Here is a 27,884-nt window from a genome sequence, read left to right on the forward strand (position 1 = left end):
CAACAGCTGACGCCACCGGAGGAGGCGGACACAAACAAAAGACGGCACAGATCACGCACAGCTGAATGTTCATAGCAGCCGCAGACCTGCGCCATGTACCATATACATAGCGCGATTCGGTTTGCTCACGTGGATTGCATGAAGAAGGCGGACGTTACTTCAATGACAAGGTGCAATATCCGGCTAGCTAAATAAATATACAAGTATAATCACTGATAGTTTATTGCAGTGCAAGGTTTAGCTCGAGGCCTCCTATCTAGATGCATGGATAAGGAGAAATAGTCTTTCTCGACAACCACTGCGCCAAAGTTGATGAGGTTCGTTGCATTTAAAAGAAAAAGGTAAAATCTAGTCACTGTTGATAACGAATGTTCGATTTAGGCCGGCAGTTATTTCATAAAGACTGTTGAAAATCGCTAATTTTCAGAAAACGAAACTATCGAGTTTACACATCTGTAACTCGGCAATGAAAACCGATGTCACTATTATGTAAATTGCATATAATGGTACATCTAACGCACACAAAATTAATGTATTATACAAGGGTTTCAAATTGACCACTAATATGTGAGTGAGACTTATGCCAAACCTTTGTAAACAACGTAACAAATTTACGTGAGATATAAATTGATATATCAAATTTGTCCACTTTGGATGATCCAACGAATGTAGTTTACAGAACTACGATGTCTGTTCTTAGCACAGAGCTACGAATTGGCAAACCTCGCTTCTATATTTTTCAAACTTACTAATTTTGAAAGTTTCTTTTAAAGAATTGGGGCCTTAAATCAAAATTACGCTCCCAACAGTCACTAGAAGTTAACTTTATCCCTAAAATGCATCACATTTCATAAAAATCAGCGCTGTGGTTATCTCAGAAAAGCGTTTCTGCATTTTTACGTGTATCTGAACAGGCGACAGGATCCTAGCTACAGCTTCCTCTTAAAATGCGCAATGTGAATCATATCAGCATGGAACATTGCTGTAGGATTTTACGAATCGCAACAACTGTCGGCACAGGAGGAGGCGGAGACGACGAAAGCGGGTCATCACGCACAGCGTAATGTATGTCACAACCGCAAACCGCGTCATATTGCCGCAGGTGGCCAAGATCGTTCGCTTGCGACAGTATCCGCCAGCGACAGGGCAAAAACGCCGAGAGGCAACTATTTATCGCTAGTTACATGCGTCAAACATTTGCTAAAAAATGCTTTCGCATTCCATTTGAGATTGTTCTGGCCAGCTTTGCGTATGCTTTTGGGAAACTGCTGACTGGAACGCCAATATATTTTATATAGCCCATTTTAAGAAGGAGCTTTAGATCGGGCCAAACTGCGATGGAGCTATGCGCTATGGAGTGCATTGCAGACGCCTTGCAGACGGACATACGGACTGCGATATTTTCGTGGGAAGTAGTCCTAGAATGCTTACGCATTAAAATGACGGGCGGGCCTGGCGGCCCATTCTCAGGATCCGCCTCTGAATGCACTGGGCGATATAATGAAGGCGCCTTACGGCAAAGTGGTACAGCAGGAGTGTAGCAGCGACCAGTGCGACGAAATTAAAGGCGACGCGAAAGAGAAAACCGATTTCAGCTGTGGCAGTAAATTGCCCTTTCCACAATACCAAAAAAAGCCACTTTTACCGCGAGAAGACACTTGGTAAAAAGAAGCAAAAAAAAAAAAAATATACGGAAAGACGGGCGTCCACGCCATTTTGAAGTTCCCGCGCCAGCTTGCCATGGCGTCATGAATTTCGACACCGTCTGCTCGGGCCTAGTTACATTCTTTTAACAGTAAAAGTCGACTACATCGTATTCTACAGGAGCCAAGGACTGAACTTCAGAAGTTTCAGGAACCTTTAGTGAACCACAACGGCCTAAATGCGAAAAATGCTTTAAAATCTGTGACGTCACGCTGACGTACCAGGCATAAGGTTTTGCCGCGAAATTCAAGTAAGTAGACTTGACCGTCAATTTTTTCTTCTAACGGTCAACCTATTACCGGGAAAGCAACGAAAGTACACTTCTTCAAGATTGCGTACTTTGTCAATCTAAATTAATTCAGTGTTTGTCCTAATGTCTCTTTCAAGCACCTTATCAAAAAAAAAAAAAAAGAATTGTGCGACGGAGGGCTTTCCTGCGTGGATAACAAAAAAAAAAAAACGTCCTTATTGCACAGAATATCACTTGTGTGTGAATCTGCGCAGCACCGGTGATGTCTACGCTGAGCCGCGTATTGCCTTTGCGTTCGCTCTCCGTCGCTGGCGCCATCCTAGTAGGAGCGAGCCAAGTGATCTGCTTCCTCCTGGGCAGCCTCGCCACCATGGTTCCCGTGATCGGACTCTTGTGCGGTACGTGTCTAACCCGCAGGCACCATCTCTGGCGCGAGAATTTCAGGTCAACAAAATGGAGATAGCGTCGGACTCGCCGTGTGTTCCTTGCATAAGATCACTTCCTGAATGCCTGTGTGGTATAGAGCCACTGCTATGTGGTAGTTATTGGTGTGTTGAATCATGTTAAATGACGGCAGCATGAAATAAATAGAAATTTTCGGTAATACAATGCACTTGCAAAATTTTGCGTTATCGGTTTCTTCTTAGAGGCTTTTTAGCATAAGCTTCGTCGTTTTGGCTTCAAAAGGCTTTGCGTTTTTGCAAATTGATCACGTCTAACTAAGTATTGCGTTAAGAAAGCGGCAGAATTTGCGCTCATTAGACATGTGTACGCGTACCTATTGACTCGCTGTGTTTAGAAAAGTGTTATTGTAGGGAAGTTTTGAAAGATAAAGTCTAATACGTAGCCCCGCCTGAACGTCTGAAGCCACCAGTGCGAATGTTGTACAAATCCATGTACTGCTGGCCGTTTCCATTGCAGTTGAACGTTCATAGCAACAGAGTTCAGCTGTAGCAGGAAACTTTTGGGAAGTTTCCATACTGTACCATGACCGCTCGCTCAAAACGCACTCTTGTAGACTTTCGGCTGTTCTGATCGATGGGCCGCGACTGTACGCTCCAGAGGGACCCGCTATGCTATGCTCCGCGCCAAGCCAGGCATTGCCCAGAAAAGGACACGCTGCTTATGTATTTTCACACCACTTTCACCATTGGGTTCAGAAGTGTATGGACTGTTACTGCGATAGCAATTATATGGACACTCCAGGCGCACTTCCGACGTCGCCGCCGATGGCATACATGATCTACATGTGCTAGAACTCGCGCTAGATGTGCGAAAGCTCTGCCGCCCTCAGCAACCTCAGAGGCGCTAAGCGACGAGCGCCCGTACCGTATCCTCCCCTTCCGAGGGGAACATACAAAGAATGATTGTAAACGGGAAGCTGAATGCTGAATTGGGGGGGGGGGGTGCATAGACGCCTTTTTTCTGTATTAGCTTCATAGTCAATCAGTCACGAACTTTATTAAGGTCCTGAGGAGTTTTAAGCCGTTGGAGATCCCATGCGGGGAGCTCCTCGGGCCGAAACCGTAGGCGACGCCGAAGTCGGGACGGGAACGTGGGGACGCTCCGCCAGTTCTTGGGCCCTCTGGACGGCCTTGAGTTGGAGTCTGAGGTCCGGGCTTTTGACGGCTTCTTCCCATTCAGGCTCACTGGAGAGGGAGAATTAACTTTTTTTGTGATAGCGATTATATGGACACTCCTGGCGAATTTCTACCGTCAGCGTCGCTTTGATGTTCCGTATAAAGTCCAAATGCGATAAGATCCTGGTCGCACACCGTACGCTGTCTGTGCAAGTGAAAGCGTGCAACGATGATGCGAGGATGATGGCTCCATCTCGCGCGTGCAAGGGAGGAAGGCGGGGAGGAAGCGCCCCGTCTTCCATCGCTCGAAAGGTTCGGGGGGGGGGGGGGGGAGGGGCGTTCTACTTCGGCGGCAGCTGCATATGGCGCGGCTGAGCGCGTTCGTGCGGGCCCTATCTTAAAAGCGATCTGCGATGAGGACAGAGTCTAGGGGCGCCGAGTGCTGATAGCTTCGTGTGCGTCATGTTCTCGCCGCTTAGTTCGCGTTGAAGCGAAAGGCAGCACGAAGGTCAATTCGCTCGCTGCTGCCCTGGCGCTTCCTCACGCCAGCGTTTTCACAGCGAGTGTCCGCCATCATCGAGTAATATGTGTTCATGTTTGCCTGTACGCGCGTGCCATCATACTTGTTACTTTAGCTAGTAAGCGAGTGTTTACAAACTTATACGGCCGATAAAACTAATATCCTTACTCCGTGTAGTTGTCTAATAATCTCCTATCGCAATCGATGCTTCGTCTATCGGGCGAAACTGTGACTTTTATTTTCTATGCTTTACCACAAAGCTTGGCGCTGAGGGTTTCTGCCAAGGGAAGCAGAGGGATCCGGTGCCAAGCACGGATATCAAGAGAGGGGGGGTGAGAGGACTACAGTTTAGTAGTTGCTACTTTAGAGGCCGCAGACGACTGAGTAGTGACACGTTGTTACTGCCAATTTTATCATTTGTAGTATCCTATTTGGAGGTTATACGGGAGCTCAAGTTCACGGTTGGGCGCAGCATGAACACAACGGCACCTACCGGCACGTACTGTGAGGAAGCTCTCCTGGAAACTCTATATGGCAGTTTCTAAGACGGTTTTGCGCGCTGTGTAACAGCAGCGAGCATGCAGCCCCAAGAAATTTCTAGTGATGTGTTTACAGCCTACTAAACACCGGAACAAAAACGTGTTTTTAGGTTGCTTCGATGTACACCGTGTCTCATTTTACGTTTTCAGATAAAGGAAAGTCGCATAATGCTTGAAGAGGTCTTTAACCACCCCTCGGGCTTGTTGAAAAAAGCTCAGTCCCCGGATAGGGTACGCTAATGTGAACATCTCAGTAAAATATTGCACTCGTTCGTTGCGCGCAGAGCTCGCAAGTGGAGCGTGAAGTCACCGTTTTCTCGAACGCTCTCTCTTCAAACAAAGCTTTCTAAACCATTATCGTGAACTTTGTTTTTATACGCCTCTGTTGTTTGTGGTCTCCCTACTTTTTTTCCCCACCAAGCCTCCAATCGCTTCTTACGCGATGATGACGATAATGATGATGATGATGATTCATTGTCACCCCCTTTGAAACAGGCCACTGACATATAGTCACCTAGCCTGTTTGAAAGGTATGTTGTACATGATTTTTGCTCTCCCATTTTTGTATAGAACTCCATAATCTCCTTAATTATGATGGCTATTTATTGGCACCTCCATTGAAGCGGGGCGGTGACACATAGTCACTTATCCTGCTTGAGTAACTCAGTTATGCTATACATGCTTTTCATTCTTGCATTATTGTATACATTTCTTTAATCTTTCTTTCTCTTCCTCAAAAGTTATCTACCTACATTGTACCGCTGCCTATGCCTGTAACAAATCTTCAATCAATCTCTTCTTTGCTTTTTGCCCCAATAATCTAAATGGCTCTCCTATCTCGACTGCTAACCAGTTGACACTTCTGCCCACTTTAAATCTAAGCGTTTCTGGAATGTGTGCGTTACCTACGGGTCTCACTGGGTGAATCCCTTCGCATTCCTTTAGGATGTGCTGACCGGCCTCCTGATTTCTGCTGCAGCGTACACGTTTCATGTAGTTGTGAATATTTGCTCCATAATGTTTTGTCCTTGGGCAACCAGTTCGAGCCTCAAATAGCAAGAAACTCGCCTTCGTGTTATTGTACGGATTTCATTTTCTAACTTCTTGCTTCACATTCTTGTAAATCTCGTTGTTTTTTTTTTTTTCTATTCTTCGCATCCAATTCACTGTCCTATTTCTCTAAATTTCTATCTGATGACTCGTGGAACTTCTCTCCAGCATTCTCCAGCAATCCGTGCGACACCTAGCGATTAGTGCAGGAAACTTCGAAGGAACGTCGCAGCATACGTTACCGCCCGTAGCCTCCGTAGCCGTAGTACTGTGATCGGGGGCGCCCGTAGAACGACAGAGCCACCACCTAAATAAGTGCGCACGGCCACGCAATTATGGTGCGTTTCGTAGTGTCCATCAACCAGATGGAAAGACACGTCTGTTTCCGTGCACAAGTTTGTCCCTGCACCAAAACATCGGCACCGAAGAAACACCATGGATTGTCAATATCCTCATCCTAATGCTGAAATGACGACAATAGCTGAGTGTTCTAGGCATTTTCCTCGGTACAGCCTTTTTTGAAGACGAGATCTTAGCTGGCTTCACACAGGTTTGGCATATGTATATATGGATCTGGTTACCTTGTAACCACTTCCAGTAAAAAAAAATTGGAGGACTCTTAAGCTTCGCCTTCAAGGGTGGAACGCGATACATTGCGAGGAGGGGGTCTTCTGTGTTTGCGGCAAGATGGCTCTGCGTGTGCGCCAAGCGTAGAATAAATGTAGCGGAAACGTACTTCGCTACTCGTTTAACTGCGACTTCTGTAATTTACGTGCTGATAATTACCGATATACACCGCAGTATAACTTTCTACGGCACGTTTCTAAGGCAACACCGCATTCACTGGAGGCGCTTTTGTCGTGCTTTGAACCATCAAACTCATGGCTGAGTGGTAACCCTGGTTCGATTCCCACCCAGCATATCTTGGAAGTTGTTTTTATTTATGAATTGCCTTCCAGAATTTTTCGCTCACGGCCAACGCCGCCGACACCGGCATTTCTTCGACACGAGCTCCTTAACGCTGTCGCGTTAAAAAACGCTATTTCGTCCTTACCGAGAATCCTAGCGAGTCGCAAGAGGTGTCAAAATGTAGGTCCGAAGGAGGCAACAAGCGAGGTTTAGTCCACAGTATGGTAACATGAACGATACGGGCGTAGTTCAGCGCCAATACATTCGCAAATTGTTACACCCTACTCCTGTAAAGGGTGCACCGCCGCAAATACAATCGTGCTGAGGCAAAGTCGCCCTACGGCACACTTTTTGAAATTCGGGCGCGTAATTAGTGTCACTATTGTCGAAAAATTAACCACATTACACCATAAACAGCACTATCTGTGGTGATCGGCCCACCTGGCCTCTTCGTAAACAAAGAAAGTGTCAACCAAGTGTCACTAAATAATAACGGCTAGGCGAAGCAGCAGTGAGCCTCGCACGTATCTTGGATGAAAAACAGATAAGACTTTTCGAAATGCAAAAAGTAGCTGGAAAGCTTCCCCGCAGCCTTGTAGTTCGGGCCGCCCGAACTAGGTGGCACGACAAAGTGCAAACCTTCCTTTTGGGTTCGCTCGCTCATTAAACTGAACAGAGCGTGCAGAGATTGCTCCTTCACCAAACGAAAAAAAAAAAAAAAAACGTTACGCTCGCTAGCCACGTGCATATGCTTACGCCACTTATACGCACGCACTGCTTTAATAACTTATCGCCGCGCTATTGCGGGCCACGTTCAACGTGTCCAACTGTACGGGTAGCAAATATTTTCGGCGATTCTGGCGTCGCCGGCGTGATGTGTCTGACTTCTCCGCACGCTGTCCCGCACGCTTGAAACGCAGGACGACATCCGCGCCCTTAACGGGGAATTCGAAACAGCAGAAAAGTGCCCGCTCTTTTCCGACAATCCAGCAGTGCGCGAGTACGTCGCCTCCACGGCCACTGAGTCGCGGAATACGTCGGTGACTTTCATCGGAATCTCGTGCGGGTCCGCTGTTAACGCCGGGGGTTTGCCCATACAACGCGACCGCATCAGCCCCGTTACCCACTTTTCCCTGTCGCGTTCGAAATAGAATGATGTGTTAGGCGCCAAGAAGCACCTCTCCTGCCACAAAACTGCGCAAACCGACATAACACTACAACGAAATTTTCAAAAAAAAAAAAAAAAATATGGTAGCCGGGACGCGGGGTCCTCGGCGCATCCGCTGTGCTGCCATGTTGCACAGTGTAATCAAGACTACGCCGCGCCCTCTGATTTTTATTTAGTCGGCCCGCTTCCCACCTAGGCCGCAGACCAGTCCTTTTCTTTTCGGATAAAGATGTGTCATTCATTCATTCATTCATTCATTTGGTACCGAAAACACACTCACTGCGCGGGGACTGGGCTCGCAGGCCTTTGACATTCATTCATTCTCTAACACACACTCGCGACCTGCGGACTGCTCTCGCAGGCCTGGGATCGGCTCTGTCCACGGTGGTCGACGAGATGGCGCTGCACCTCCACTTCGAGAAGCAGCGGCACAAGGCGCTGGCCCTCTACGCGGCGGCCTTCTCCCTGTCGGCCATTGTCTACCCGCCGCTCTTCCTGACCCTGGTGGAGACCTACGGACTCAACGGAGCGCTTCTCGTTTCCGGCGCGCTCTCGCTCAACGGTCTCGCGGGATCGGTGGTTATCACCAGGTGCGTGGCACAAACTCAGTGCGGTGTCGGGCTGACAACCCCTTTCGGTGACGAATTACGGCTGAGTGTTCTCAAGGCCTCCACATGTATACACATTTTGTTTTTCCTGGAAACGTGTAACAAGGCTTGTCGAAAGAGGTTACGACCTGCAGCATGAGTATTTAGGTGACACAAGGCCAGTCGTCATAAGTCCAAAGAATAATTGGTTACGCACACTGGCGACGTATACATGATGCATGTATACTACATAATCATTGCTCTCCTGTTAAATCATTCCTCCTTTTAAATTTGCGTTCTTTTTTGCGTCGGATAAGCGCCTCTACTTGTAACAAGCTATATATATATATATATATATATATATATATATATATATATATATATAATATATATATTAATGCGGTCGAACATTTACTCAAACGTGGTAGTGCACGTCTCAAAATGCCATTATTTCACATTACTCCACGTACTATAAAGTGACTTATGGCGTTTGTTTTTAGTTGGCAGACGGTTACGCTTACATTCAGTGTTATTGTCAAGGTTTCCTTCTAGACGTCATTAATCGGAGCATTTAAAAGAAACTTGCGTCTCCATATGGAGACAAAGACAGTTTTTTTTTTTTTCGCTGCCATCTTGCTCTTCTCCTGACCGACATAGCTGTATCACGGGAAAGCGTTTGTCGTCATACCTTCGCCACTGCTCCTTCCCATCAGCGATGCGACGCTAAAGATATACATTTTGGATAAAAAGCAGCGGTGTTACCTTGTAGAATCTTTTACAATCCTTTTCGTACTTAGCAGGCAACGCTGTGGCAACTACAGTATTTACTCGAACACAGGTCAAACGCGAACAAAGGTCGACGCCTATATATTGGACCCATCGAGAAATGAAAAATAACAATAATGATTTGAATAATAGTGTTACGTGGAAGCACAGTGGGTAAACTATTTACACGGTGTATCTACAATGGGTAGCGAGCACTGACCAGCATGAGAGCCAGCCAACATCAAGCAAGGCATGTCGTCGTCCTCAGATCAGCCAGAGGCTGCTTATGGGCGCGTCCCACTAAATACAAGTATCCACATCACCTTCTTCGAATATCCTCGAAAGAAAAAATAAAAAACTTTGAATGTGATACACCTTTATTGACCTTATTTCGTTGTAGCGCAAGCTGAACGACAAGGACAACAGAAAGGCACATTTGACGCGCACAGTGCTACTGTTTGGCCAATGTGGGATCGTCCACACCTGAGAGGAATGCGGTATACCACACCCGCGATGCAATCAAGGAACTTGTTTTTATGTTCCTTTCCGCATGCGGTGCGTGTGATTCTTTCTGACCTTGTGTTTCTACTCAGATTAGGCGCCGAAAAAACATAGCGCTGTGTGTGTCAAATGTGCCTTTCTGTTGTCGTCGCCGTTCAGATGCGCTACAACAAACTAAGAGTTTGACGTAATAGTTCTGCGGAAGCCCGCAAGGTGGAGAGAAGTAATTAATAAAGGGAAAACCAGACATCCACCCGCGGCTGGCCCGGAAAGGCGGTGGTCCCGTGTTTGAGTCCCGAACCAGGACGAATTTTTCTTCAACTGCGAGGCTTTTCTTTCGACGAACCCGCATGAGTTTCCTTTGTAGCAATAGCTAGGAATGGGTGGATGTTTGGTTTTCCCTTTATTAACAAACTAAGAGATGCCGTACCAACGAGCCCCTATAGCTATGCTCATCGACTTCATTTATCATAAGCTCGGCTACTACTTAGACCTCGCTATACGATACCACAAGCTTCATCCTCGTCGGATGCTTCGCAGCCACATTCGGTATACCTCAAACAACGTCGTCATCGGTGCGGTCGATTGCATTGAACACACGGCATTTCTTAAGGACACTCTCGATAATCTCTCCACCTAAACTTACTCACGGCGTGCGCGACGAAGGGACTCCGTTAGGTCGGTTTACTATCGCTAGCTTTGTTCACCACTGATAGGTCGAGATTCTCTGGTCACCAATATGGATCGATAGCTCATTTTGGGCGACATTTTCGAGAAAGAAGAAAATGTCGACCATGTGCTTTTATAAATACGTTACGCAGGTAACGCTGTCACGGGAGTCTCATTTCGCTGTTTCACAGTGCAGTTGTTAAAGAGCGAATGGCTTCCTTCGCCCCTGTCGCCCGTCGTCGTCGGTTCATCCATGGATCGGGGTTGGTTTGGTTTACAGCGCTGATGCAAAGGCTCCGGTGCAAATGGAGCGTGCTGTTGCGCAATCGAATTGCGGGGCGCGTTTGGGCCGCTAGTTGGCGGACACGCCAACTAACCACTGCGCCTAACTAGTGCGCCTCAACTATTACTAACCAACACGCATCAAAGAGGCGGACGTGCGGTCGCGCGAGAGCTTTGTCGTCTTTGTGGCGTCTGATGCTGTGGTGGGGTGCTCGGAAAGCTCAGCACCCTTGCCCCGCTACCCTCTCCCCTTGTGGCTGCTGCGACAGAAGAGGACGGGCAGTCGCCGCCGACCACGCCGGCGCTTATTGTGCCTCTGGAGACGACACACGTATGACGAATGGGCTTATATGTACATATGTGCAGGTTAACGGTTCTGTTGCTCGCAGAATTACACAAGGCACACGCCTTCAAGCGCATCGTTCCTTTAGTAAAGCGAAGCCCTTTCTGGAAGCGTTCGGCTATCGCTTGTATTGAAGATCATCGTGTATGATATCTCTAATTTTGTGATCTGAGAGGCTTCTTGTCAAATAATCACTTTATATACCGGGTCCTCCTTTTTTAACCTTAACAATGAAAAAAAAATCGCGTGTGGCATGCAGCAGAAGTCTGATTGAGCTGGATTACTGGAGCACGCGGACATGTCTTAAAATACAATACGAGGATGTTTCTTTCTTTTTTGCAACGAGCTGTCAATAAAATCCAAAGGCATGTTTGAACTATTACCATTGTTTCCCAAATAAATAAATCCTAATTAATTATTTTAGACCACGTATTATACTATACGAATTGAAACCAGTAAATTCGTGGGCACATCCACTTGGAACGAATGTTGAAACTATAGTGTCAGTTTTGAGACAGGCGCTGTCAAAGTTGCGGTAAAAATGCACTGTTCCACTTACTTTTTTAACAAACCGCCTTTTCACGCGTTGAAACTTAACCATTCCTGGAACGCCAACGCATTTAATCGCATACTTCGACAACGCGCATATCTCGGATCTGGTGTCTAAATCCTCAAGCCCAATTCCAAGTGGCTATGACTTTCGAAATGCCTGGCTATAATTCGTAAATTGAAATATGTGCCGTAATTAGTTTAGCATTCGTTAGTGAATCGTTGTTAATTAGTCAAATGTTTGTGTTAACTCTTTTGCATACAATATCGGCCTCTAAAACAATCTAGCTCATATGGTAGAACTGCACTAGATTCTACTGGCGATAAAAAAATCTGTTAACGATAAAAACAAACAAAAAAGTAACCACGCTCAAAACACACTTCTGGAGAGCCTGCTGCAATGGTTCCATTCTTGCCTGCACGAAATATCCGCAGGCCCGTGTGGTTACCGCCGGACATTCCGCTGCCACCGTTGTATCGGCGAGCATCGGATATCGTTGCACAGGTGGAGTCACCGCCGCCAGCGCCACCTTTGAGGAAGGACGCGAAAGGAGACGCAGCTGGAATCTCGAAGGACGCGCTCGCTGGCGGCATGCCGGACTCGAGCAAGGTATCGGGTTTCTCGAGCGAAGCTTTCTTTGCCAAACCACTCCTGTACATGTGGCACCTCGTTGTCGTCGTCGTATAGGCGTGGCCCTACACCTCTTTTCGAGTACAAGCTGTCTCCTTTCTAGCCAGAAAAACGCCTCGCTTCTCGATGCCGCGTGAGCTTCCACCAATGCGAGCGGAGAGTTCAGTCACGTGACGCGAAGCTCGCTTTCCTGCAACACCACCAGATGGAGCTGCCTCGCGCGCGTCACTGTAGGCTGCCTACGCACTGCTAGAGTTAGTGTCACTAAAGAGCATTCGTTTGGATGCGCACGCCCACGCCTACACATAACAAATGGCGGAATCCGTCCATCGCAATGCTAAAAAGTGCTTACGAACGAAAAGCATTTTCACAAAGCATCCCACTCGTAAGCGCACGCTTTACCATTGGCCAGCTTCCTTCGCTAACAATGCGTGCAGCATCAGGATTGGCTGTCACTTTTTTTTCTTCTTACGAACATATTTAACGTTCATAAGAAGTTTTACGGGAACCACTGGCCCTGGTCATAATCAGGAAACTGACTTCCAACTCGCAGGTGCCGGATCCGGCCGGCGAGCACGGCGACCCCGCCTCCAGGGCGCTGGCTGGCGTGCCATCGGGCGCAACCTCTGGGGCGACCTCAGTCGCGACCTCAGGTGCGACGTCAGGCGTGACGTCAGGAGCGACCTCGGGGATTGTGTCCGTCGACGGCATCGCGTCACCTCCGTCGGCTGTGCGCGTCGCCGCGCTCTTCCGCCCCGCCTTGAGAGGAGCGGCGAGCGGCATGGCCACACCGGGAGTCACGGAGGCCGGGGACACTTGCGGCAAGTCGAGCGTCGCCATGGTGGCCCTGGCCGAGCGGCAGGGCGCCACGATCGGTGACCCCGTTCGCAGCAAGGAGGCAGCGCCGACGGCGACAGCCGCCGTGAGAGATGCTTTTACGCGCACCGAGAGCTTTCGACGTCGTTTAATTCAGTGGGACACCTTGGTGGCGACAGTTGCTTAGGCGGTCATCAGTAGAAGCGGGTGCTCGACTCGGCGCTTTCAGGTTGAGCCAAACTCCGAGTACCTTATCTTGCTCCTTCTCGGAGTATGTGTTGAAAGACAAGTACCGGAGCGGGCTGAAGCGCCGCGAGAAATCCCTTCCAGGCACAAAGCTTCCTAAAAGAGTAATATTATCAGGGAGAGTAGTAAACTGGTCAAGTTGATTTATGTTTGAAGAGTAGTGTAAAAACTTATGCGGAACGAAAAAAGAACACACATTCATACGGAACAACTGGACCACGCGCTGCCTTTAACCTTATAGAACGTATTAAAGCAATCGAGCTTTGTATTACATATCGCGCTAACGGCACAGCTTACGAGAAATACTCTTTTGAAAGGCAGTGCTTTGTCCATTCGTTCTGTTTCTTTCGCTCTGCGTAGGCTTTCGGGACATACCTGCACACAATATTTACTAGAACGAACTCGGCGTCTGCGATCTGTCAGTTCCCATGGGAATGACGGCTAGTACGCTGATTTATCTGATCTTAGTGCTGGTAGCTTCAGGCATTCTTGCGACTTTACTTATTATTCTTTATTTAGTTCTGAGTGACTCGTGCTTCAATAAACATTTCTAAAATGCACGAAAGCAATTTCTCTGTACCCAAGCATATCGTATAGCGGATTGTTGGGTGTACGAGGCAATATTCTTCTGTTAGAAATTATCAATTTGCAGAGCCAGAAAGCTGTTTAAAGCAAAAAGGACAACGTTTTCGACGAATGCGCGTGCTAACCGTCATCTTTTGTGCTCACATGACTGCCATGCTTGCAGCTATCGCCTAAGTTAGCTTTCTTTTTTTTTGTACGAACGTCTCGGCTCCAGGAGCAGCGCAGGTTAGCGTGGCAGACCCAGGGGCCGTATCATTGGTCGACCACTTTCCGGGATGCTCGCGTGACGTATACAGACGTGATCGAAGGTATGCGTACCGAGCGAATCAACAACAACAAAAAAAATCTGGAGGCCGAATTCACAAGCAGTTGTTACGCTTGAATTGTTCGCGAGAGAAAATTCCAGCCAATCCTACAATGCCGGACGTACTACTAGCGAAGGCGACCGACCAATGGCAGCAGATCACTTACGCGCGAGAAGCTTTGTGAATACGGGCCCTGAATTTCCTCGATGCCTTGGCGTGTTCCCCCGAAGCGGAGGACCGTATTGCATACTTGGCAGTGCGAATATCGCAGTACATTGACGAGTGGCAGTTTGTCGAGTCGATTTGAGAAGGTTTTCTTCTTTTCTTTCGCCGAAACCCTGGTCCGCATACTTTTGATCAAATGCCTGTGCTGGCGCGACGCTTCACAGCAGCAACCGGCCTTCTGACGGCCGGTTTAGCCAATCGGCGTCCATAGGAAGTGACGATTCCCGGAAGTGATCGATTGAAAATACAGCGTGCAGCTGTGCATCAACGACAGAGGTCAGCCTTGGCTGAGTGTCGGAAGTGGCAAAGTCGTTCGTCTTCCGAAGTACCGGAGCTACACAACACGCACCAAAACGTGTCCTACTAAAGTTACTAGAGGAAGCTCTGGCTCTGCGTTTGTTCAACTACCAGTGGAATTATGTTGAGCATGTGGATTTGTGTAACCTTTGTTCTTGTGGCTCTACTTATACTGCCGTGTATCTGCCTTTATTGACCCAAGTTTTGAACCAGTCCCACTTTTTCTAAACGCAGAAGGCAATAAGGCTGTGGGTGCGCGCATAATCAATGTGGGTCGTTGCGTTTGTAGCACAAAATTTTGTTGCAAACGATCAGTTTTGCAATTTGCAAATTGGACAACCAAACCGGCAGTCCTACGTTGAAATGGCCAAGCGGTTGCGTTGTGCAATTCGCAGCAGAGAATGCCCTCAATCAGTGGTGATACCCGCCGTGGTTGCTTAGTGGCTATGATGTTTGGCTGCTAAGCAAGAGGTTGCGGGATCGAATCCCGGCCACGGCAGCCGCATTTTGACGGGGGCGAAATGCGAAAAACACCCGTGTACTTAGATCTGGGTGCACGTTAAAGAACCCCGGGTGGTCCAAATTAATCCGGAGATCCCCCACTACGGCGTGCCTCATAATCAGATTATAATTTTGGTACGTAAAACCCTGTAATTTAATTTCAATCTGTGGTGCTCGAACGAGTGCATTGTGCATCACGATAAGCGCTGCCGAGCGCACGAAACACTGAGCGTGAGCTTCCTGATAAAGGTGTTCTGCCAGCGTTAGCTTATCTCGCTCTCCCTGCTTGCCGTATCTTGCAGCTAGCGGCTCCTTTTCTCCGAGACTCAAACGAGTGCTTAAGGTGAAATCGTTTTCAAGATGTGGAGAAGATAGAGAAGGAAGCGACAGAAGCACTGAATGACATTTAATGCATGGGCTTCCAAACAATCTTGAACAGTGGCTGAAACGGTGAAACCAGTCCATCGCATCAGAGAGAGGGTACTTTAAAGGTGATTATTGTTTTGGAATATTCGAATTGATAAAAGCCTGCTGAGGTAATTCTTCCTCTTAAAGTAAGTGTTCGCTTGATGACAACTCCAATTTCCTTATACAAATAAAGGTAGAACGCAGAAATCTTACTACATATAGCCGCTGAAGCAATTTTAATAAAAATGATGAATTTAAGCAAAAAAAGTGAAGTTATATCGAACGTAAGTAGCGTAATTCAATTTAAGGTCTCATAAGTTCTATGAACTTTATAAAGGAAGATCAGTGTGCTTAAGAGATGTTGGTACACAATGTTTACAAATCCGTAGTTCCGTACACACACAAAAAATCACCCTGACTCGCTGTACTTGTGTAATTCATAATTGTCTCTGCGGTATAGTAAGTACATTGTGCGCACAGGTTATCATCTGAGGTAAACCTCGTTTGATAACTTCTCGTTCTCACACGGTGAAACAAAAGTGTACGTCCCTTCGAGTGGGAGTGTTAGCCAGCGCCAACCAGGACCATGGTGGTGCATGTGGAGCATTCTCTAGCCGCGCGGGTCGCATAGTACGATCTCGGGAGTGGGCAAGTGGCAACAAACCCGCATGCGCTACACTCTAAGATAAGCTTACTTAAGATAAGATAAGCTTATTGAACGGTGTCATGCTTTCTAACAGTAATCGTAATTTATCTTGCGTGGCTTCCGTTTCTCTAAAGCTGCGTGCCCAGCACTTTCAGGTAACGTACGGTATGTGCCCGCGTATCAGCATGACACAGCGCTCTTGACAGGAGAGTTACGAACACTGAGTTTTAAAGAAAGGAAACGCAAGCAAAACAGATGACGATTATCGTTTGGAGGCAAGATATTCTTCAAAGTGTATAGACTTTTCTTTTAAAGTGTACATCAAGGCATTGAGGCTGTCGAAGTCGAATCTTGGTGAATGAATGAATGAATGAGGGTTCACCGCAAGCACTTATTGATAATAAATACAGGATATGCAAAATTTTGCATGTGGGCTTTTCATCTCGTTTAGTTTCACCTGCACGTGATGACTGCCGTCACTCTACAAGTAGAAATAAAGCAGGGTCGCACAAGCGGGTGCCGAGCAGGGCGACGTTGACATGACCAACGGCTTCGGTTGAAGATGAACGAAACTGTGGTGCAGAATAATATGAAAGCCGGCAGGAGTCATAGAGCTGCGTGATAGACAGACCCTGGCGGGGAAAGGGGGCTCCGCGTTCGCCTGCAGAGCCTCTCACACTTCTAGCTAAAGGTGGCGGCAGCCACATTGTCCCAACTCAGGTTATTCACATCGTTACAGATGGTGCTCACCAGATTGTTGCGCTATTAATATCACCGTCTCTTCCTTACTACATATTTGCTGTGTGCAGGCCTCTCAGCTCAATTGTGCCCTGCGCGATAGGTCGGCCATATTGTGTAGCGCAACACAACAGGGTCGAAAAAGCGTAGTTCCACGACTCCGGATTTCTCCGATACCATATTATCTACAGGGTGTCCCACATAACTTGAGCCAAAAACTTAAAGATGAAAGGCGCGTCTGAAGTGAATTGAACCGAACGCATACTGTTCGCAATAGCCTGTAGTAACTTAGCCAATTTTTTTTTCCCATAACTCGCTAATTAATTAAGTTTAATTACCCAACTTTTTAATTATTTGCTGAGGACCTAAAGTATGATTTGTAGAGCACCTTCAGAAACCAGCGATCGAGTTGTTTCTTTTACGATACCTCTCACGCAGTCCTTTTTTCCGGGTTGCAAAGAAAGTCCCCAAATTATGAAAAAAAAAAAAGAAACACGGGACAGAGCGTTTGCGCCGTGGTATTGTGCTGCTCTCAAGCGTGCGTTCGGTGAACAAGGTCGGCTGCATCGTGAGTGGCGACGAAGACGCGGTAAGGCGTTCTTTATGTAATCGGCAGCGCTCAGCCAGCAGCATGCATTTTCGCCGTCATCCGACGGGAGCCGACCTTGTTTACCGAACGCACGCTTGAGAGCAGCACAATACCACGGCGCAAACGCTCCGTCACGTGGCTTTCTTCATATTTCGCGGGCTTTCTATGCAACCCGGAAAAAAGGACCACGTCAGACGGAAAGGAAACAACCCGATCGGTGGTTTCTGAAGGTGCCTTACAAATATTCGTATCATACTTGGGGTCCTCAGCTAATAATTAAAACGTTGGGTAATTAAACTTACTTAATTAGTGAGTTATGGGGAAAAAATGTCTCAGTTGCTATATATGTTATTGCGAATAGTACGCGTTCGGTTCAATTCGCTTCAGACGCGCCTTTGATCTTTAAGTTCTTGGCTCAAGTTGTGTGAGACACCCTGTATACTGTATCAAGAGTTGACTTCCCCTACGCTTTCTCTCGCTTCACTGTCACTGGGTGTTATCCGGTTAACTGTCGTAAAAATATGAAACACTTGGAATTGTTGCACGCGCTTTCTGACCGCTGGCAGGGGACAGACAACTCAATTGGCATCGTTCTGGTCTTCTACTGCGCCCTTACGTCGCTGTCGGTGACTGCCGGGGCAGTGGTCTACGACTATGCCATGGCCGGTGACCGCCGCAGGTCCCTGTCGGCCATTGTCGCTCTGGTCTCTCTGGGCGTGGGAGACCTGCTCGGACGCGTCGGCTACGAGATCCTACTCGCGACCGGGGAACATCGCAAGGTACCGCTAGTACCGGGGATAGGGGGAGGGGGGGACGTGAACTTCACTAGAGCTGAAATTCGGGCTACTTTGTTATTCATGATTGTCAAATAACAGCGTGCAAAGAACAAGGGAGGGATGTAGGAGCGCCGTGTATGTCTCTTCTGCATTCGTCCCATGTTCTTTGCGCGCGGTTATTTGAAGAACGAGAGGGGGGAGGGTGTATTTTGTGAGGGTACACCTAGTGGACTATTCATTTGTCGCCGCTGATTGGCTGGAGCTGTACCAATGAGAATTAGACTGGCTGGGGGATCCTGCCTCCTCCTCGCTGGTACTCTCGCCCAACCGATCAACACTTCAGCAGCAGCCTGAATGGACAGTCCGCTAGGTGAACTAGGTGGAGTGTCCAACTACTTTCCCGTTCTCGTGTGGTACTTAGATAGGAGCTTTTGTGCTAAAGCTTCCTCTTGTGTAAACGCAGGTTATGGCTGTGCAGGCGTTCCTGCAGGGAGGCGTGCTTTTCCTCATGGCGCTCGCCGAGGAGATCTTCCTGCTGGTGCCGGTCAGCTTCGCCCTCGGCTGGCTGAGCAGCACGTTGGACATGCTGCCCGTCCCTGTGCTGCAGCGCTTCGTGGAGCCGGACATCGTGGACAAACAGCTGGGTCTGTGCCGAGGAGCGTCAGGCGTCGCTTGCCTGCTCGGGCCGGTGCTAGTCAGTCAGTAACATATGGGCGCATCTCATCGTCTGCGTATCGTCTGCGTATCGTCTGCGTATCGTCTGCCTATCGTCTGCGTATCGTCTGCCTATCGTCTGTCTATCGTATGCATATCGTATGCATATCGTATGCCTATCGTCTGCCTATCGTCTGTTTATTTTTAACGTGACACTTTGTTTGCCCTTCTGCCTCTATAGGTCCCTAATACAATTAATAGAGGAAATTCTAGCACTACGGCGTGCCTGGTAATCAAGTCTTGTTTTGGCACGCAAAACCTCGGAATTCAATTCAATACGGGTCCTAAACTGTTATAGAGGGCACCCACCTGATGGGAAATTGCCGGCGTGCGGCCGGCAGACATCCTTTCAAATGTCTGTAGTTCAAATGTCTGTCTTTCGATATGAGAATCCCTACAAACAACCGAGCGCCGCGTCGGGGGACATCTTTAACCATTACGAAAAACCGATAGATTCCCGGCGGCGCTGGGATTCGATCTGATTGCCTTCCACACACGAGGCGGACGCTCGACCATTTCACCACCACTGCGGTTTATCAAGGATTTATCAAAGGAACATGTATTGTCGTGAGCAGATGTTTGGAGACCGCAGCATTTGGGAAAAAAGTCGCAGTTTCGTCTGAAAGGTGAAGTATTGATTGCGATAGCAAATTATTAGATAGCTATACGAAGTAAGCATGGTAGTCTTATCGGCCGTATAAACTTGTAGACAATCATTTGCCTACTAAATTAACAAGCATAGTGTATGGTGTCTCGCGCGTACAAGCAAACATGAACACACCACTCGATGACCGAGGAAACCAGCTTTCAAAAACGCTGGCGTGAGGAAGCGCGGCAGCGAAATGACCGTGCTGCCTCTCGCTCCAGTGCGAACTAAGCAGCGAGAACACAGCGCACACGAAGCTATCAGCACTCGGTGCACTCCGTCCCCATCGCAGGTCGCTTTCAAGATAGGGCCCGTACTTGGCGGCGCCATATGCAGCCGCTGCCGGTATCCTAAAAATTCCGTGTTTGTGTCTAGAGTTGTATAGCTTTTCCTCCGCTTCCCGGCGAGTAAGATCTCGCGCAGCTGCATCTGCGCTGTCCTAACCTGCATGTCCTGAAGGGTTCTAGACAAATAGGAACGTATTCGTTGTTTGATGTGCGGTGAGAAGAATGCGATTTGCGTGTGTTGGGAAACTATATGCTGGTATTCCAACTGGGTGTTCGTGGGAGCGGTGTTTAGCTGCAAACGTGTATACAGGGTGTTTGGGAGAGACTGTCTAATTAGTAATTAAGCGTCCGACATATTTCACTATTACCTACCTTCGCCTAAAGTTGTGCTCAGCGTGCATGTTGGGTGGCAGTAGAGCGATGGTAATTTTTGATCGGACGTTTGAGGGCAGGTGTTTCGTAGTAATGCTGCATGCGTCTAGTTTTGAAGTATATCTTAGCCTAACAAGGATCCGCTCTCCAGCTTGTCTTGCTGAGCCTCCGTATCTCACTACTGCGTTGGGCTTCTGTTAATGTTGTCGACTTGTTGTGCACCCCTATTGCTAGAAGCCGTTCAGTGGATGCCAAAGCTGCGGAACATGGACCTAATTCTTGCTCGCTTTTGAAGATTGCCCACCTTATGCCAATCAAGCCTTGAATATGTCGAGGCGACAGTGCTAATCACCAAAGATAACTGTAAGCGCACACAGTTAAGGACGTAAACGAGGCGTTTGACGAACTCTGCAACGTGTGTGGAACGTTGGCTTGCTGAGTGCAGTCTCTCTTCGTGAAATGTTCTTCGCATCGACGCCGTCGTGCTGTCACGGTATCGACGGTGCACGCGTGACCCATGCCTGGCGGGTTAGGTCTCTAGAGACCTCTCAGACGCGCAGTTCGTGTGGCTGCAAACACGACGACGCCACGTAGACGGACCATCACGCTCCATTCAATCGGCTCTGGAGCGTAGCCAGGGCAGCCTCGTCGCATCCGCTGCTGGCATGAACGTTGTGTGCTCAAAAAGTAGCGTGCCTGCTGAGGAGCAGTGCGTATGCCACGCCTTGACGCGTACGCGTAGTCGCATACACTACAAGTAAGCTGAAAGCTACAAACGCCAATGCTTTTCATACTGTCTTGTCGCGTTTGCAACGTTGAGAAAGGTTTGTGTTTCTGTGCTAGAACACGTACAAAACAAGCTTCTCGTGTATTTTCCACAAAGGCCTGTTTAGTATGTCGCACAGGATAGCAGGTTTCTTGACGTGTAAACACGTATGAGCGATGGTGCAGCACGATTGTTCTGTCGCGTAAACGTCACACGCCTGCAATGTCGCCCGCCGCGCTACTCACCGCGCCAGCATGCTGAGACGCCTGTTGTCTTCCAGGGTGCTGCTTCTGCCACACAGCAGCAGATGCCCTCCGTGTCGCGTAGAGCCAGCGTGCCGCCCCCGGCGTATGTTTAGAACACCGCCTCACGAGCTTCACCGAAGCTATACCTTGATATCCCTCTCAATAATGCTTTCACTGCCAACATTCTTTCTTTGTACGAGCAGACTCGAACCATACGCTGCGCCGCATGCTCGTGCAGTGGTCTTCCGCGACAGCGGATCCATGTCGTACTCGACGGTGTTCGTGGTGTCCGGCTTCATGTCGCTGCTGGCCGGCGCACTCTGGCTGCCGGGCCTCAAGAAAGAGTTGGACGAGGCCCGGGCGAAAGCGGCCGCCGCGGTCGCGTCTCCTCCACCCCGGGGAATCGACGTAAGCACACTTGCGCCGGCATTTGGTCCCGCAGCGCGGACCCAAGGCTCAAGTCGTGTGTCAAATGTCACGTACGGTTATATACTCGCGGACAGCGTAAAAGTTCGTTCCGGTACATTCCAGAAAAGCCCGCTGCACGTGTGCTCCTCCAGTCACGGACTACTTTCCGCGGCAATGAAAGTAATGAAAGCAGGGTGCTTACGATATGTTCGGCTGGGCAATTTCCCGGCGCTGAACCCCCTATAGCTCAGAGTATACTGGGGCGCTTTGACACGTCACCTTCCGTCACAGCATATGCAGCTTTGCAATATTTTTTTTTTTCATAATTTCACGGGGATGTCATCGGACACGTGAATGAGCGCGGAGGCCCGTTCAATCCGGAATAAAGAAGGAGCGAACTTGCCCGCTCATTGCCTCGCATGCGGTGAATGCGAGCGTCTACTTAAGAACATAAAAATTCTAGGAAAAGGTAAGAATAAAACAGCGCGTGAGCTTTTGGAGGTCTACCACATAAGGAAAACGACGATAAATATCTTAGCGACACTTCCGTCAAATTGCACGAAAAGTAAAATATTTTTCTGCGCAGTCCTTTTATCGGGTGCCATTCTGCATATGTAAGGCACCTCGACACAAATAAAACCACTTGATAGTTTTGCGCTCTTTCCGTCTACGTCACCTTTTCCTGTGGTTGTCTTATTTGAATACGCAACTTGGTTCTTCAAAGCAATGCACCGACTAGCCCAGCAAGAAGTTCTAAACGACAGTCAGCACCGCGTCACAGACCGCTTCTAAGAAAGCAGCGAGGGTGCAGACGCACGTATGCGCAGAGCGTCCTGGGGAGCCGAACATCGTCTGCTAGGCGATTTGAACGAATCGGGCGTAGCCCCAGCGGTCTGTGAGCGCATATATCGTTAGCAAACCGTTTATTTTAACCATTATGCGTGCAGGAGTGCACTTGTTCTGATTTGTGTTTGCGTTGGATTCGAATAAGCAGCAGCGGACAGGGAAGCTTGCCGGAATAGCCTATATAGCGCACTAAGCTCGGACAGGAGTACGCTCTGTGGCCCAGACCATACTGTTACAGCCAGGGTGAGTTTGGAACGTCCTTTTCAACATCGAAGGCGCATCGAAGGTTGAAGCCGCCCCCCTCTCGAAGGCGCAGCCCATACTTACAAGCCTGAGCATTGCGAAAAATAAGTCAAGCTTCGTTAATGTTCCCGAGTTCTCGTTTATAGCCGGAGTTACGTGGGGGAAAACACGCTCAGAGTCGCCGTATGAAAGCAGAAGTGTCGAAATTTTCAGCGTGCCTTGCGCCAGGCGTATAAATGGGCATTTGACCCCGACTTTCCCTGCAGGTGGTCACTGCGTGCCAAGAACTCAGGCATGAACTTACTGCTAACTGCCTCTAAATTCCAGACTTCTGATTCCAATTCTGTTACTGAGCATTAAAAACCACGAAGAGGCGCGCTTCATTATATTTTCACGGCTATGCGCGCTTCCTATTGCTTGAAGATCTATGGCCTTCCGCCTCCGAAGCACTGACGAAGCATCGGAAAGGCGCTGTTGAAGCTACATCGCCAATAGCTCCAAGAACTGGTTGCAGCTTTCCCTCACAGTGCCCCGATAGCAACGGTCCGAAACAACTATCACGATAGCAAAGGCTGAAAAATGATGGGTAATCTTCTTTTTGCAGGCTGATTAATTCTGACTTGAAATCGATAACAAGACTTGGCTATACCAAATGTGCCAAAATGTAAGTCACAAGTGGCCAGAAAGTGGCCAGGGAGCCAATCCGAAGTTTCTGTCGCCAGACACGATCCTATAAAGTAGCCAATTTGGCGCAGAGTAGCCACAAACCGCGACCCTGCTTTGTGCGCATGCGCGTGCCATCGCTTCTTTCGTAGCTACTCTCGACGACGGCACGATACTGACCGTCGTGTTGGTCGACGTTCCCCGTAGCCTCTTGGAAAGCTGTACGCTATTCCGTGCGAGACTTGTTGCCAGTTGTGTGCAGTGGTATATGTCAAAGAAAAAAAGTACGGACAGTCGACATTGAGCTTCGAGTGAATGGAACGCAAAAGAATCCCTCCATTTCACTTTAATGTGCTGCGCATTTCTACAGAGAACCGTATTGTTGGAGGCACTATATATACCGTGTTTGGCAATATGTTCGACCTACCAAGTACCCTCGATCATTATGGCTTAAAAAATCCTGTCTAGCAAATACCACTAATTTGGTAGTAGGAATTTTGAAGGAACCTCGTAAACACTGCAACGATTTCACGTAAGCTGTCTGATAATATATCACATTTGTTCTGATGTGATGCTCCAATAGACGCCGTTTACAGATATGCGGTGTCTGTTTTTTGGTGCAGAACTGCAGGTTTTGCGAACTCAGTGGGTCTGCATTTTCTAGCTTTACATATCTTGATAAGTTTTGTAAAAACGTTGAGGTCACAAATTGACAGTACACATGCATAGAACATTAGGCTTTAGTGCCGGGGTAACATGGTTCCATCCCACTACCGGACGCTTTATTTTACAGTGAAGCTATCAGTTCGACTTAGCCCTTGAGAACGTTAAACGTATGTTTTCATGGCCGTGAAAAAAAAGAAGCTAAGTTATTCACTGCGTCTTTACTTAAAAAAAAATTTGAGGCGTACTAGGTGTGATGTGCAGGTGAACTTCAAATTTGTCGGGGTAATTAAAAGTTAAATTAATATTGATGAACCTTCCATTCCCGCCTGTTTAGAGGCGTTTTGTGAAGCGCTTACAAATTTTACCCATTGACCTCGGAAAACTAATAACGACAGCAAATTTATGTTTGGAGAGGAGACCTACCTTGTTATGGGGGTGATCAGCAAGGAAAGTTTGAAGTGTGTAGGATAATTAGAGCATGTGCTGAAAATTACTTACAAAAACGTTCTAGAGCTTAACGAGCTTGTTTGAGAACCACGTGAAAACTTTGCTGTATATCCTTAAATTAGTCAACCTACCACAAAATTAATGTTTTAAGGAAATCGGGGGAGTCTATATGGGCGATGCGTGCGGCAGATATTCAAGAGCGTCAGTTAAATTCGGACTGTTAAAAAATTTCTTAAACAAGTGCTTGTAAGCGGTAACACAGCCGTTATTCGCTGTGTTTCCCAGTGACCCGAGCGAACGCCGCCACACCAAATTTACATTTCGGGGAAAAATGGATTGCACGTTCAGTTTAAGGCATGACCAAAATTTAGCGTTCCTGGCTTAATTATCAACTTCGCGAACTATTACCGAACCCTCGTGTTCAGCCTCTGTTCATGCGTTCTACACGAAGCACGCATAGCGTTGCCCCCATGTCCTCAGTGAACTAAACTAGGTACGCGTTTATAGTGGTTGAAATGTGGGGCACCCGCCTTGGTTGCTCAGTGGCTATGGTGTTGGGCTGCTGAGCACGAGGTCGCGGGATCGAATCCCGGCCACGGCGGCCGCATTTAGGTGGAGGCGAAATGCGAAAACACCCGTGTACTTAGATTTAGGTGCACGTTAAAGAACCCCAGGTGGTCGCAATTTCCGGAGTCCTCCACTACGGCGTGCCTCATAATCAGAAAGTGGTTTTGGCACGTAAAACCCCATAATAAAAAGAAAAAAAGAAATGTGGGGCAGATTGTGAGGGATGCGCATACGCAAAGTTAATGTGCGTCAATGAATTACGACATTTGCAGTATATTACGTAACCAAGCGCCCCGCTGCCTCATCGGCACGTCTTACGCGAGAAAAAGAAGTGCTAGACGGGCTCCGATTGCATTTGCACGGAGAGCGCGGTCATACGCTTGCCTGCTCAGTAGACCAAGTTGTCATTCGAACGCAGCCTTCGAGTCGGGTTGCGCGCTTCAATGTGAAAAAAAAAAAAAAACTCTAGTTCCCGGTTTCCGAGATGGTTGACTGAATCACCGACATTTTTATCCTTGTCATGTCGTCATTTCCTTGCCTTTTTTTTTTTGTTCCAGGTAAAGTTAAAACCGTTCAGTCCTAATCTAATCGCACGCTAGTGGACTGCCTATTACTAGTGCTTGAGAGCTGGTCGACTTGGTCACTGGTATGGTTATATACGAACCATAGTTACAGCATTAAGTTGAACGAACTGGACGAGTACTGGCCCCCGACCCTTTCTTTCTTTATGCATCGCATCGCTTTGCACACGCTGCACCAGTCGCCGTGCAGTGCATGATTTCGTGTTTCCGTTTCGCGTTTCTTAGAGCTGTAACTATAATTCACAATAGATTGCCCCATCGTTGAGGACCACCGAGGCCCATCTCCGTGCGGCGCACACCGGACCAGGTGTCCGCGGATACCAGCCATGTTGGCCTACTGTTCGAGCTCGTGCACTGTCGTAATAGCCACTCTCAAATATATATATATATATATATATATATATATATATATATATATATATATATATATATATATATACACACACACACACACACACACACAGTTGTGAGAACGGCGGATCGGCCTGCACGGGGTGATGGTTATGCACACGGATCTGCATAAACTTCGCTCTTATGGCTTCAAACGCGTATCGGCGACTTACAATACTAGTCATTCTCGGCAAAAAATATTGCTTTGTAAATGCCGCACTTCGCGGTGCTTATACATGTGCGTAATGTACGTAGATTATTTTTTGCTCCTTCGTACGCTTAGAAAAAAATTTCGCAGTTTTGCTGGAAGAGTGAAAGATCGCTGAATTTTCTGGCAGCAGTCCAGCAGCAATCTACTCTGAAGCGTAGGAGGAGAGATCGCGCTCTCTCCTTGTGAGCCGTCTTTCAGGGTAGCAGGTAGGGTGCGCTTCCACCGGCGACCCGAGGGTCAGGGTGGGAATGCGGTGAGCAGCCGACGCACGGTGGGCCTCGTGAAGTCGAAAGCCACCGCGGTGGTGCTGGCGGGAGCCGAAAAGCGTTCTCCTTTGGCCAGCGTGCCGACCTCCTCATTCCCCTGAATTCCTCCATAGGAAGGGAGTCGCTAAAGGGAGAGTTCGACACCACTGTCCCCGGACGGCACGCAGTAGGGTCAACAATGCAGGCCAACGCTGTGGCCATCTTTAGCTTTCACTGCAGGCTCTGGAGGAGGACCATGTAGGGCAGGGCGGGAGTCGCGGAGGACCGGTACTGCGAGTTCAGACCGATGGGAAAACGCCTGCGTTCGACAGCACTGAGTGTAATATTAGATAACGTTATAACTTGACACTTACTGTCCCTTCCGCAAAGGACAATGCATGCACAACATCAGCTAAGTAGAGACGCTAGTGTGCTTATAGCGTGCGTCCGCACAAGGCCCGCGGAAGGCGGGAACGCTGGCCTGCCTCCACCACCGAGCCGATTGATCCGAGCGTTGACGGTGCGTCCACTTCGTTTGGGCATTTTTATTTTATTTATTTATTTATTGCAGCCACACGGACTCAGTGTATTCGGAGACCCGCTAACCCTCCCACACGAGCTGCGCATACACCCTCAATTGCGGGACAGCACAACAACGGCGGCGGCGGTGTGAACGCGCCTCGAGCGTTCGTGTTATCGCTATCGCAATGAAATAGGATTACTTCCAAAGTTAGGCCAGTAAAGATAATTAAAGCATAGTGAACAAAGCTACAAGAACGTCTGAAGCCGCAAGCATGGAGGTAAGACAAATCCACGTATCAGGCGTCTTCCCATAGCAGTCGAACAATCGCAGCTCCGGAGTAACTTAGGGGGAAAACTCTCTGCTCCCTCCCTCATTTGCAGATAAACGCAGTAGTATCCGGGGAAGTGGCTGTCGATCACCCGGAACCAGAAGTGCACGAACCGGATGCCGAGCACGCCGGTGACGCAGAGCACCACGCCCACGAAGCCGGACTGGCTCTGTCCGACGAAGCCGAAGCCAAGGTGCCTCCTCCTGGTTCTCAACCTGGCGGGGCCCGCCCAGGGGGGCTCTAGTCGCCTTCTAAGTTGCGCAGGGTGTGTTCCCATGCAGCGCCGCTGCATGGGACGTTTCTTCACGTCTGTAGAACGCGAGGACTGCGACGCACGGCGTGTCGTTTACGCGATATTGCCGATGATGTTTGATGTTGTCACAACGCTGATGCCACGTTACCTTCACTAGTGCGCATGCCTCTAAGACTGTCTAGCGTATGGAGGCCTACAAATGTAAGGAATGCGATATTTAGAGTTAAGTAAGAAATAAAGCAGCGCTTTATTGCTTTAAAGCAATGGTAGTAATCGGAGTAACGGTAATTTTGACAGCACACCG

The 27,884-nt window shown here is 48.3% G+C and overlaps 1 protein-coding gene across 1 annotated transcript; it reads left to right on the forward strand.

The window, feature by feature from the left end:
* Window positions 1-1,032: 1,032 nt before the first annotated feature.
* On the forward strand, window positions 1,033-27,571 carry LOC129381626 (uncharacterized). The gene is made up of 8 exons (XM_055064640.1): window positions 1,033-2,352; window positions 8,082-8,310; window positions 11,852-12,026; window positions 12,601-12,969; window positions 17,970-18,182; window positions 18,643-18,877; window positions 21,448-21,797; window positions 27,380-27,571. Exons 1-8 carry the CDS (start codon window positions 2,217-2,219, stop codon window positions 27,569-27,571), a joined length of 1,899 nt encoding a protein of 632 aa, XP_054920615.1. The 5' UTR covers window positions 1,033-2,216.
* Window positions 27,572-27,884: the final 313 nt, after the last annotated feature.

The sequence above is a fragment of the Dermacentor andersoni genome, chromosome 11 (genome assembly GCF_023375885.2).
Source record: "Dermacentor andersoni chromosome 11, qqDerAnde1_hic_scaffold, whole genome shotgun sequence".
NCBI classification, from domain to species: Eukaryota; Metazoa; Arthropoda; class Arachnida; order Ixodida; family Ixodidae; genus Dermacentor; species Dermacentor andersoni.

Coding starts and splice junctions, on each gene's coding strand:
- LOC129381626 (XM_055064640.1), top strand. CDS start 2,217: ATGTCTACGCTGAGCCGCGTATTGCCTTTGCGTTCGCTCTCCGTCGCT. Junction 12,970..17,969: donor CGCCGACGGCGACAGCCGCC/GTGAGAGATGCT, acceptor GACCGCTGGCAG/GGGACAGACAACTCAATTGG. Junction 21,798..27,379: donor TACTTTCCGCGGCAATGAAA/GTAATGAAAGCA, acceptor CCTCATTTGCAG/ATAAACGCAGTAGTATCCGG.